Source organism: Psammomys obesus, unplaced genomic scaffold, assembly GCF_907164565.1.
Source record: "Psammomys obesus unplaced genomic scaffold, mPsaObe1.curated_primary_1811, whole genome shotgun sequence".
Classification (NCBI taxonomy): Eukaryota; Metazoa; Chordata; class Mammalia; order Rodentia; family Muridae; genus Psammomys; species Psammomys obesus.
Genome location: NW_026590707.1, coordinates 660,188 through 672,937, shown reverse-complemented (window position 1 = coordinate 672,937; position 12,750 = coordinate 660,188). Strand labels below are relative to the sequence as shown.

The 12,750-nt window shown below is 46.1% G+C and overlaps 1 protein-coding gene across 1 annotated transcript; it reads right to left on the bottom strand.

Moving 5' to 3' along the window:
* Window positions 1-6,127: 6,127 nt before the first annotated feature.
* Window positions 6,128-7,222, bottom strand: LOC129678039 (fructose-bisphosphate aldolase A-like). Its single transcript, XM_055608712.1, has one exon. The coding sequence runs from the start codon at window positions 7,220-7,222 to the stop codon at window positions 6,128-6,130; it is 1,095 nt and encodes a 364-aa protein (XP_055464687.1).
* Between the last annotated feature and the right edge of the window lie 5,528 nt (window positions 7,223-12,750).

The following is a 12,750-nucleotide window of genomic DNA, read 5'->3' as shown; positions in this document are numbered from 1 at the left end:
ACTGCAGGCAGCTGCAGACATATACACACGAAGATAGACACACATGCACATAAAATAAATACATACACAAATAAGTACGAGTGCCATTTTCTCAATAGCAATGTTGGGCCTGGGAGTCTTCAAAGAAGTTACTCTACATCTAAAGCTTATAGCCTTTTTCATATAAAGGAAACAATGCAATATCTTTCCTTTTTATTATTATATATTTCTTTTTTCTTATTTCTGTTATATCTGTTTTCCTGTATAAAATTCCTTCATGGACGCCCCAGGAAACAAAGCACAGAAAAAATGGTGTATGACAAGAGAACAGGGATGAAAAGAACCAGAGTACGATCCAGCCATGGCAGGGCTCCCTGAGCGCACAGCGGGAGCCTGCACAGCACCCGGCAAATATTTAATATTCCACCCTCGAACGCCTGTGTGCATAGGGGAACACTGTGGACATATTTTGAACAGTTATGTGAAAATCCTCATCATGGCTGTTCTCGCTGAATGACTTCACTCTGAGTGGAGGGTTTTCTGAAGCTGGGATTGTTCTTTGCAGGACGTGCTGTGTTGAAGCAGCCCAAGGCTTTCATTCCACTTCACTGGAAATGAAGATTCACTCTATTAGCGTTCTCTAGGCACTTACGCCGTGTGAAATTATGCCCCTCGATTACAAATTCTTGCAGCCTCCTCTCCTGCTTCTCTAGCTTCAAGCCTCATTTCAAATACTCCACAAAATAGTTGGCATAAAAGAAGTAAACCTTTGTCCCTTCGCCCCTCCACCTGTCTCTGGGGAGAAAACCCTTTCCTCTTGCATGGAGGGTGAGGCATAATATTTTGTAAAGTACTTTAAAAGCCTCTGATGTGAGAGCTAATGGAAACAGAACTACATTGTCACCTGCCCTTTCAGTTCCTCTCAAGTTGGCCATTTTCTTTTTGTTTATTTCTTTTGTTTGGCTGTGGAGAAGAAATACTGTTGTGCACTGAATGTTGAAGCTCAGCCCTGCTTCCTTCAGCTCCTTTGTGACGCCATGTAGTGTAACCACTACAGAATCATGGCTCACTCACAGGGACTGACTGCAGTGAAGTCTGTTTTGTGACTGAAGCAACTAAAGATGATTTAGCCTTAGGCCCAAAGAGGCTCCTGAATTTGCCAGCTCCCAACACAGCGGTATAGGAGGACATGGCTGCACACCCCAAAAGGCGCTTTGGGGCCCCACAGGCTCCGGCCACCAGCTCTATGCTTGCATTGATCAAACATGCGATCTCATAAAGTGAAGGGCTGAGGGGCCTACCCACAAAGTGCCTTGGACAACGTCTCACTTATAGTGAGTGTTCAATAGGTGATTCCAGGCAATTAAACAAAACGCAATCGTGGGCTTCCACAGCCCATGCACTGCAGAAATCTCTGAGCCAAACTGACCGAAGTCTCACAGAGTCTCTGGCCATTATTTCCAAACTTGAAGGAATCCCTATGCTGAGAATTGCCTGGCAAAGCCCTGGGAGCTGATCGGAGCCATTTTTATGAATATTCATGTTAAAAAAAAATCTGTCTGAACTCTTCTTTCCGTAACTGTTAATAAAAGATTATACTATGGAACTTAGAGGTTAGTTGGATGTGGTGGTTTATGCCTATAATCCCAGCATTTAAGACTGAGGCAGGAGGATTGCAGAGATCAAGGTGAGCTTGGGCTCAGAGCCAGACCTTGCCCCTTTCAAACGCTGAGAGACTTAAGACAGTTCAGAAAGCTACTCTGAGAAGCATCTGCAGGCAAAGAACAATGGTGACAGAGGGAGGCACAGGCGTGCAAGGAAAGCCAGGAGCTCACTGAAGCTGCCTGGAAGCCACAGGCATGCGACTTCTCCTCCTGGCTGGAAAACTTGCTTCCTTCTCTTGAGGGACTCGCCTAAGCTCTGAATCTGCTTCCCATCCCTCCCAGGGAAGCTGTGGCGATGTATCAGCTCTTGTCCGGCTCAGTGGGGCAGCCCAACAAAGAGCTTTAATGTTTCTAATGAGGTCATCCCCATTAGAGGCATGCCGGAGAAGTGAAGGTAACCAAAATTAAAAAGAAACACCGCTCAAAGCAGCTATAGGGAAAGCCTAGCAGACTGAACCCGAGGAGTCAGGCTCGAGCTGTGAATGACAACTTTCTCCCTATCCTAGCTCACTCTGCGCTCATTCTGGAGGGTGAGCAACCTTTGGTGAGATAAAATAAAGCCAGGTGCAGAGAAGCCTGACTGCAATAAGCCAGCATGCAAGAGCCATAGGCAGGAGGATCGCCATAAGTTCAATGCCAGCCTGGATTATATAGCAAGGTCCCACCTTCAAAACACTCAGGAGGCTCAGGAGATGGCTTAGGGAGAAAACTCACACAATCCTGAGCATCTGAGCTCAGGGTCCCAGAACTCGCATGAAGCTGTGGGGGGAGCACACATCAGTAATGCCAAATAGCTAGTTGTACGAAGCAGAACACAAGACCCTGCCTCATGAAGGACACGCAAAGATGCCCAAAGTTGTCCTCTAACTCTGCATGCCCACACTCACACTGTACACACAAAGGTCTTCTTCTCCAAAGAAAAACAAAACCTAAAACCCTAAAAAAATAAAACCACTGAATCTGTACAGAATCGCCTTCCACTTCTCACAGGGCTGCTGTCTGGAAAAGAGGAAGACATCTCAAGCTCTCTGAGCGCCAGCCAAGTTCAATGAAGCAATCCAGAGAGTAGAGAAGCGAGCAGAGGCTAGATCTGATGGTAAGCAGCTGCGTTCTGCCCCTGTGACTGATTCCTGGGAGTAGCTGAGTAGACCAGAAGGCAATAGGGATTGTTATTAGAATTATATCATAGGAGAGGTCTCCAGAGTGAGTGATGTCAAAATTAATGCTGCAAAAAGATTAAGTTTGTCAGCTGCTTGCCATTTAGTCCAAGAGATGGATGGCTGGCCCAAGGAGAAAAAGGTAGGCTTTCAGTTTATCTTGACTCATCTGAGGGAGTTAAAATGATTATTATATTTCCAAACAGAGGCGTTAATAACTTGAAATTCTATTAAAATACACCACTATAGTTCACAATAAAAGACTGAACAAATAATTGGGACACAGCAAATGATTTAGAATAATACTGTTTTGTTTTGTTTACTATAAATTGGTGAAGTGACTGACAATGTGGACATTTTGAAGTCACTTAACTAAGTGACTCTTTTGGGGGGCGGGGGAAGGCCGCAAGCAGCATCACATGAGGCTATATATAGTTATATTCCCATAAACCCCTAGGGGTTAAGGGATCATAGATACACTGTGTGTGTCGATACATACCTATAATTCCAGTGATCAAAGGCTGAGGCAGGAGGATCATGGATTTAGAGCCAGGCTTGCTATAAACCAAGAGAGACGCCAGCCTGAGAAATGCGAGACCTTATCTCAAATAAGATATGGGGAGTAGATTAGTTAAAAGCATATACAAAGCCTGAGGTTTAATCCCTAATACTGAATAAACCATGCGTTGCTGCAATCCCAGCACTGGGGAGGTGGAGACAGGAGAATCAGAAGTTTAAAGCCATTCTTGGTTACCTATATTGTATGCTAACGCCAAGCCAGGAACATGAATGAGTTGCTGTCTCAAAAGAAAAGAGAGAGAAAACCCTTAGAAGAACAACTGTGAGGTGGGTAAACATGCCTCCAACCCAGCCAGCTCTCCTTTCCTTTGCTGTAAATGCATGTGCAAGAAAACAAAATAGTAATCACATGTTTCTCCAATATTTTCCTATGGTCTTGACACAAGTGGCTCCAAAATTTATACACCGACAACGGAACCCTGAGGGAGTTTAGTAGGTGGTGAGGTCATGAGGGCAAGCCTCAAGGAACCCCCACTCTTCTGTGTGAAGACATGGCAGACAGGCACAGCCTGAGAATCAGTACAAACCCTCCCTAGATACACAGCCTGAGGGAGCTTTGACCTTGGACTTCTAGAGCAATGAAAAGTGGCTGTTTATAAGCACCTGATTCGTGGTACTTCGCTACAGCAGCCCAGTAGGCTAAAGAAGGCTTCATTCTACAACAGTGGCTTTTTAATTATCTGGTCATATTTATCAAGTGAACTAAGTGGCTTAAACATCCATTTTCTCATGTTCTGGCTCTCCTTTTCTTGTCTTTATCCCTGCTTCCTGCTGCTTGCATGTGGACTGAGACGCTCCCTTGTTTGTGATTGCTACTGCTGTTTCCCTCTGCCGTGCTTGGCCGGATAGCGCGTTATAATCACCTGTGGCTACAACGCCACCCTTTCTGTCTTGGTGTCTCCCCTGGTATCAAAGCAATGGAATCCTTGCCCCATTGTGGGTGGGCTTGGATTGAAGACAGTGTCTAAGAAGGACCTGCCAGGTGCTGGTCTGTTTCTGTTTTCAGAATTTCACTGCTATCAAGAGTTAGTTCCTCTGCTAGCTCCCAGGGAACGAGTTGTTCCCACCTTTAGGCTGTCCTGTCTGACATGACTATTCACTGTAGGGGAGAAGTCATACACAGTTGTATAAAATACAATTTTCAGTGTTTTATAGCTGTATTAATTACAAGATTAATTCCAAATGTATTAGCTAGGCATACTGGTATACACCTGTCTTCCTAGCTCTTGGAAAATGAAGGAAAGAAGACCGTAAATTCAGGGCCACTGTGGGCAATATAGTAAGATCCTGTTCTAAAAACAGCATAAATCAGATGTAATCATTAAAAATATTATAAATCCTTTTTCCTTATTTTCTATAAAAAGATAGCAAAAGGCATTTTATTGTATCTTAGAATTTGTAAAGCCATTAATATTATGTAGGGCACACTCTTTGTAAGTTTTCTTTTCTAGAATGTTAGTGGGGGCTACTGAGAAAATACAGGGACAGTAGGAAATACGGCTTAGGCGGCCAGGCATGATGGGGAGCACCAGGATTTTGACTCCTGTCAGGAGATTTTGAAGGCCATTCTCCAAAGGTGAGTCCTCTTTCAAGGCAGAGTTCCTACTCTGGTGTTACCTCTTCACCAAAAAAAAAACTTAGAGCAAATGAAGTTGGGGTTCACAGCAATTTCAAGCCACTCACAACCCAAAGGTGCCTGTCGATAAGTGCCTGTGTTTTCCTGACACCTGACTAAAGTTTTACCATCTATTAATCACGGCTCAGCACCCCAGCCCCTGCATTTCCCTGTGTTCAGCAGCTCTAGACGCCTACAAATATGTTTTGCTATAAATTACTGGCACCGTTTCTGTTGATATTCAGCATAATCAAACATTTGTAAGCATGCTGCCTCCTCAATCTGCTCAGCTGATGCACTCTACCTGATCTTTCATTAAAGTAATCAAAACACTTGCTGTGTCCCATCTAATGAATGTTGCATGTATGATTAAGTGCTTTCATTCATATTGCAAGTTTGATTTAATGTAATCTGCCTTTCAGACAGCCATTAGCCTAGCTCCTATGTGAATTCGATTAATTGGCTGAATTCTTCCAGATGTCCATTAAGCATTACAGGAATTTGTGGAAACAGCAGGGCCTGTCTAGCTCAGAACCAAACAATGAGATGTTATATTGCTGCCATGACTTACCAAAAGCTGGATTCATTTTCATTAATAAAACATCTGTACTCCTGCACAGCTATGCATTGAGATGCATTTATTTTATATGTTTATTTCTCTTATGACCGTAAAAAGATAGTTAAACAGAAGCACATTTGCTGATATGTAGACTCAAGGTTTGGCAGGTGCTCACCGACAAAAGAGTTCAATTTTTCAAGTCTACAGTAGGTCTTACACAGAAGGAAAGAGGCTAACAAACACCTGTTTGAAGCAAACTTTAAAAACACACGGGGCTGCTGCGAAGGGACTGCTTTAAGCGGTATTAGAGACCTACTCTGAAAACGATTTGGTAGTCTTGACACCTCCACACCTATTGAGTCTTTGAAAGGGGCAGGTGTGACCTTTTTTCCCCCTTGTACAGTTGTTGATCAGCAGAGGCCTGGAAAGGAGGACCCAGTCAGCGTTCACAGACCACACCACACGCCCAAGCGCGGGGCAGGCAGGGGTGACTGACGGGAGGAGGCAGAAGGCCTCCTCAAGAGCAAGTGGGTGGCAGAGGCCCGGTGTCGCAGGGCCCTAGGCCCGCCTCCGCTCAGTAGGCGTGGTTAGACATGAAAAGGGATTCACTGGCTGACACCCCTGACTGACCGATGGCGTTGTACTGCCCCTGAGAAGCAAGGCTGTTGATCAGAGCACGCTTGATAAACTCTTCCTGGGCTGCCTTCGTGTTCGATTTCTTCCCGCCCCAGGCCTTTAGGGCAGAAGCCTGCAGGGCTCGGCCATAGGAGAAAGTCAGGGCCCATGGCTTCAGCAGGGGACACTTGTTGATGGCATTGAGGTTGATGGATGCCTCTTCCTCACTCTGCCCTCCAGACAGGAAAGTGATTCCGGGGACAGCGGGAGGCACTGTGCGACGAAGTGCTGTGACGGTTGCCATGGCGATCTCCTCATTAGAAAATTTCTGGGTGCAAGAATGGCCTGGAGTGACCATGTTGGGCTTCAGCAAGGTCCCTTCCAGGTAGACGTGGTGGTCGCTCAGCGCCTTGTAGACAGCAGCCAGTACCTTCTCCGTTACATATTGACAGCGCTTCAAGTCGTGGGACCCATCAGGGAGGATTTCCGGCTCGACGATGGGCACAATGGCATTCTGCTGGCAAATGCTGGCATAGCGGGCCAGAACATTGGCATTTTCCATGATGGCCAGGGTTGTGGGGGTGTGTTTCCCAATCTTCAGCACACAGCGCCATTTGGCAAAGTCGGCTCCATCCTGCTTGTACTGGGCACAGCGTTCAGACAAGTCATCCAGCCCCTGGGTGGTGGTCTCGCCATCAGTCCCTGCCAGGGGCACCACACCCTTGTCCACCTTAATCCCCACGACAATGCCCTTGGACTTGATGATATGGGGGAAGGGACGTCCATCGTCCGCCTTCTGGTACAGCGTCTCGTGGAAGAGGATCACGCCCCCGATGCAGGGGTTCATTCTGTCGTCGGCGGTCAGCAGCAGCTGGCGGTAGGAGCGCCTGTTCTCCTCCGTGTTCTCGGCCCCAATGGTCTGCAGCCGCTTGGCGATGCTCGCGGTGGACTCATCTGCAGCCAGGATCCCCTTGCCTGGAGCCACAAGCCGGTGAGCGATGTCAGACAGCTCCTTCTTCTGCTCAAGGGTCAGCGCTGGGCACGGGCAGGTCATGATGCTGGGAGCAGCACATTCCTGGCACAAGACGGGCTGGATGGTCTGCGTGCCGTGGCGGGCAGGCGAGAGACTGTGGAACGTTCGCTGCTAGGGTCACCAGAACCTGCTTGCCTCTGTGGCGTGTTCCAAGAGAACACAGCCTATTCCGCTGGGACCTGAGCTTGGTTCCCAGCACCCACACAGGGCGGCTCAGGAGTTCCTGTTACTCCAGCTCACATATGGTGCACATACATACATACATACGCACATACAGTCATATGCATAAAATAAAAATAAGTAAGCCGCTTTTTTAATCTAAAAATCTTTTCAAATTAGATAGCTTTATGAAATAATGTTTCTATAATTAAATGCAATCTCTGCTGTAAAGATACACAGTACGGAAATTTAAGACTAAAATACCTTCTGTCCCCCCTTTTTGTTTTGTTTTTGTTTCTCCAGACACGGTTTCTCTGTGTAGCCTTAGCTGTCCTGGATATGCTTTGTAGACCAGGCTGGCCTGGAACTCCAAGAGATCAGCCTGCTTCTGCCTCCCTGAGTGCCAGGATTACAGGCATGCACCACCATGCCTAGCTTCTTGTACCCATTCTTTAAAAAAAAAAAAAAAAAAAAAAAACATTTGTGTGTATGTGTGTGTGTGTGTGTGTGCGCGCGCGCGCGCGTGCGCGTGTGTAAGTTGAAAGGTAACTTGCAGTAGTTGGTTTCTCTCTTTTCATCAAGTGGGTGGCAAAGACTGAACTCAGGCTCAGCTTGAGTCTTGGAGGCAAGTTTTTTTTAATATATTTTTATATTATTTAATATATTTTTGTTTTAATATATTAATTACAGTTATTCATTTTGTAACCCAGCTGTAGCCCCCTCCCTCATTCCCTCCTCATCCCACCCTCCATCCCTCATTGCCAGGCTACAGAGGAGGACAATCCAACCAGTCCTGATCAAACCTGATAAGCTAGGGTCAGATGGAAGGGGAGGAGGACCTCCCCTATCAGTGGACTTGGAGAGGGGCATGAAGGCAAGTTTCTAATCTCTGAACCATCTCTTCAGCCCTATCCATACCTAATACAATTAGAGAAAATATATTAAAAGGAAAGGGAAAAAAATAAAAATAAATAAAAAAGAGGAAAGGAGAAAAAGTAAACAACCTCAAGATAAGATCATCATACAAATGACTCTGGAATAACTAAACTTGGAACCATTATTTCTCTTTAAACGACTTCTAAATTAGTAATCAGTCCCTTGCTGGAGCTTTTCAAATCTACTAGTCTAACCTAGGTAAGAAAGTGATGCCAGCAAGAACAGGGCATCCTTTGGAGGCCGGTCATCGGTCACCATGCCCTGCAAAGGCTGTGCCAGCAAACTTTCTGTGATGGGCATCAAATCTGCAGACGTACAATGAGAAGCTTGTTAGCCAATTTTTAGGGCACAGAATTTCCACCAAGAGAAAAATAGCTGCTGGTCATCTCGGTCTTGCTACCAAAATGAAGTTTCAAAGATAACCAAATTTGTCATGTTTTTATAGTCATTCAGGAGAAATCCACTGATCGTCTGCTATGGAAATACAAGGACACATACGGCACAGTCCACAAGAAAGCATATATGACATGATAAATGGCACTCAAATCCTGTGACAGCACAGTAGCCAGGCTGCCTCTCTCCAGTCCCCTCAAGTTCACAGAGCAGTGAGCAGTTTGACCTACTACTTGGAAGATGAGCAGGAGGAACCCAGTCCACATGGGGAAAGGAGTGACAGGTGCTTCTCAGACACCATGGTGACACATGCGGGAGGGGGCAGCATGACTCCCCATCACCCAGCCTTCCTGTCAGAGGCATCACCTGAGTGGTGGCCTTGGGCCTTCCAATCCACTCAGTCTCTCTCTGATCCCCTGTTAGGGGAGTGACTCGTGTGGAAGCTCAGTTCAGCCCATCCTCCTGTCCTCTTTCTTCCGATTGGCCTGGGCTGCTCTTGGCATGTCCTGGCCTCCCCTGAGAGAAGCTACTAGTTACCAGCTGAAGTCTTCCAGAGACAAGGTGTGTAACTGTCTAGAGTTCAGAATGAAGCAGCCTCTCACTTTCTGTATCTAAATCAGAGCCTCCAAGCTGGCCACCTGTAATAAAGATGAAGCTCACTCCCAGACTGCCTTCGTACATAGACATGAACTCAGACAGGGAATGGGGAGGCCACTGATTGTCCCCAGTGAGCAGAAAGAACCGTGCTCAGGAAATGTGTAAGTGTGGCTGGGGAGATGGCTCAGTTCATAAGGTATCAAGTCACACAAACTTGAGGACCCAAGTCTGTATCTTCAAAACCTACCTAAAAGACCAGGTGTGTCAGTGTGCACGTGTAATTCCAGAACTGAGGAAGCAGAAACAGGAAAAGCCCTGAAATTCGTTGACTGGACAGCTGAACTAATAATTTTCACACTCAGAGAGAGACTCTTGTAAGATAATTAATTAATTAATTAATGGTGGAGAGAAAGGAGAGGCATCTGATGTTGACGCTGGCCTACACACACACACACACACACACTCACAACATGCTCATACATGGGCACACACACGTACCCACACTAACAACTGCATACACACATACAATACATACATACACAAAGGACACACAAAGAGCCACAGCCACCACATGCTCAGAAAGCTAAGTGCAGTGAGAGGGAGGTGAGAGAGACTAGAAAAGGAAGAAGGTTGGCGAGAAAGCCACCACGTGCTGGCAAGAGTCACTTGACTGCGGTTATAAAGATGGAGAGATTCGATGACGTGGATGTGACTCCGGACTGCTTGGACAGTGACTTCCAAAACTGATCATACTCCAGCCCAGGCATGGAGATACTCACCTGCAATTCCAGTACTTTTAAGGCTCAGTGAAGATGACCGAGAGTTTGAGGCCAGCCTGGGCCAATGAGGATCAGCCCAGCCCCACCCAAATAAAAAGAACCCTCAAAAGAAAGAAGAACAAATACTTTAAGAACCATAGAGCTTGGATGCAATCCACCATTCTGTGAATCCACGGATATCTACTTTGGCAAACGCTTTGGGTGGTTCTCATGCTGGGTATCTTGGGAAAACACTATTTGGAGGCCCAAGCTAAGCTTTATGATACTAGAAAGTTTCCTAAAGATGCTCACAGCCATGGTCATGAAACTCCTAAGATACTTAAATACAGACCACAGTACTAATTTACTTGTACTGAGACTGATACTCAGGCACCATACTAAAATAGCTCCCCTCAGGAGACTGAGGCAGGAGGATTGTTAGCTTGAGGCCAGTATGTGCAACTTATCAAGACCCCACCTTAAAATAACATACACTGTAACTGTAGAAGGACTGAGGCCCTTGGGACTTTGTAGGAAAATCATGCAAGAAGCCATGTCACCACCAACAGCTGCTTCGCCGTCTGGAAGTGCAGCCCTGAGGGCTAAGCAATCGCTCTACCAACGTCATCAAGATAGTCTGCTATACCCTCCTCCCTGCTAAGGTCGACTCCCCAAGGGTCTGCGGGTTGTTACCTGTACCCAACGACAGGCTGAGACTCCCTGGCAAAGTCCTTTTCTTGGTCTCTCCTTGCTGTAGATACCCAGAAACACATTATTCATGTAAGAGTAAGTATCCTTGATAATGGTACAGGCATACAGATACTAAATATATTAGCAGCATTCTCTAAAGGAACAAAACTGACAGAAGGAGCATGTGTGTGTGCGTGTGCATGTGTGTGTGTGTGCATGTGTGTGTGTGTGTGTGTGTGTGTGTGCATGTGTGCACACAAGCAATTTATTACATTGGCTATGATTACATTGCTATGATCTAGAGGCTGAGAATCCAGCAGTTGCTCAGTCCACCAGACTGGGTACCTCAGCAGTCTCTGGTGCTGAAGGTGGAAGATTCCAGGAGAACTGGTCTTCAGTCTTCAACAAGTTGCTTCTAGTACCAGCAGAAAAATCCTGTAGCAATGGGATAGATGAACTTGCCAGCAAGGGTGAGGGCAAGCATGCAAAAGCTTCTTTCTTCTGTGTCTCTTTACCTCAACAGCCACCAGAAGGGGCTGCACACATTTAGGGCTCTAAATGCTTCAAAGGCTCTGTCACAGAGGCATTTGGAGCACCCAAATGCCTCTTTCAGTTAGCTGCAGATGCAGTCAAGCTGATGGTCAAGATTAGCCCCCTACTAAGGCAGCCACACTTTTAGAAGATAGAGTCTTCTTTCTTTAATAGAGTTCAGGTACTTCCTGGACTGTCTACTTACAGAGCATTGTTCAGAGATAAACATGTCCATGAATGAAATTAAATTTCCTGACATTAGGGACTTGATTTGTTCATCACTTTATCCTAAGAGCTTGAAATCCTGCAAGACACTACCTGCTCCAGGCACGGTAGCCTGGCCTGAGATCTCAGCAATCAGGCTGATGCAGGAAGATCAAGAATTTGCAGCCAAGCCAGGCACGGTGGCGCATGCCTGTGAACCCAGCAGTTGGAGGCAAAAGCAGGTGGATCTTTGTGAGTTCAAGGCCAGCCCAGTCGACAGAGCAGGTCCAGGACAGCCAAGGCTATACAAAAAAAGCCTGGTCTTGAAAAACCAAAGAGAGGGAGAAAGGGAGACAGAGAAAGAGAGAGAAAATGAATTGTGGCCAGTCAAGGATATTGAAATTTTGGGGGGAGGGTATGGTGCTTCAAGACAGGGTTTCACTGTAAAGCCTGGGAACTTGCTCTGTAGACCAGGCTAGCCTCAGGGATCTACCTGCCTCTGCCTCCCAAGTGCTGAGATTAAAGGCATGGGCCCCCATTGCTTGGCTAACATTGAAAAAAAACTTTTATGTACTCAGTGAAATATTTTCTGGGTTTTTTTTGGAGTTTTCGATGGTTTGTTTTTTGAGCTGGGGGCCTTGCTATGCTGTCTGAGCGGGCCTTGTCCTCCTGAGTAGCTAAGAGAAGCTTACAGCACTGCCCCTGGCTTGCATGTGAAGGGAATGAATGATTAGCCTAATGAATGACATGACCGGTTTCAGATTTATTCTCAGAGGAAAACCTTAATTTCAAAGTCACTGGCAACCCTAGAGTTGCCTGCCATGGGCTCACCAGGAAAAGCAAAATCAGTCACAACTTTAGCACTTTTACCATTTGGGTGTTTTATGTTGTTAGAGACTGTTTTTATTTTTAGGATCAATCTTTGACAAGTAAGTGTCTGGTGAGTTCATAACAGAAGAATAGGACAGTTCTGCTTACTCGGAATAAACTGAAAGAGAAGTGGGGGTGGCCGAACACCATCTCTTGGAGCGTGTGTGATGGACAGCTAGACCCAGGCTTTGTCATTTGTGTGAATGTTGCCAGATACTCCTGCGTCCCCAGCAAACACAAGGGCTAAGAGCCTCGGCGTCTGTGGAAGAAGCCCTCCGAAGTTTCCTGAAACTTCAGCTAATTAAAAATGAAATGCAGCCAGTGAAGCCCTGGTCATTTCTAATTTACAATATTGCTTTGCTTCCAAGGTAAATGTGGACAAGTCACAACTTCTTTTGATGCCTGAGGGAT

Bases quoted from the DNA above. Each gene is read 5' to 3' on its own strand.
- LOC129678039 (XM_055608712.1), bottom strand. From the start codon at position 7,222: ATGACCTGCCCGTGCCCAGCGCTGACCCTTGAGCAGAAGAAGGAGCTG.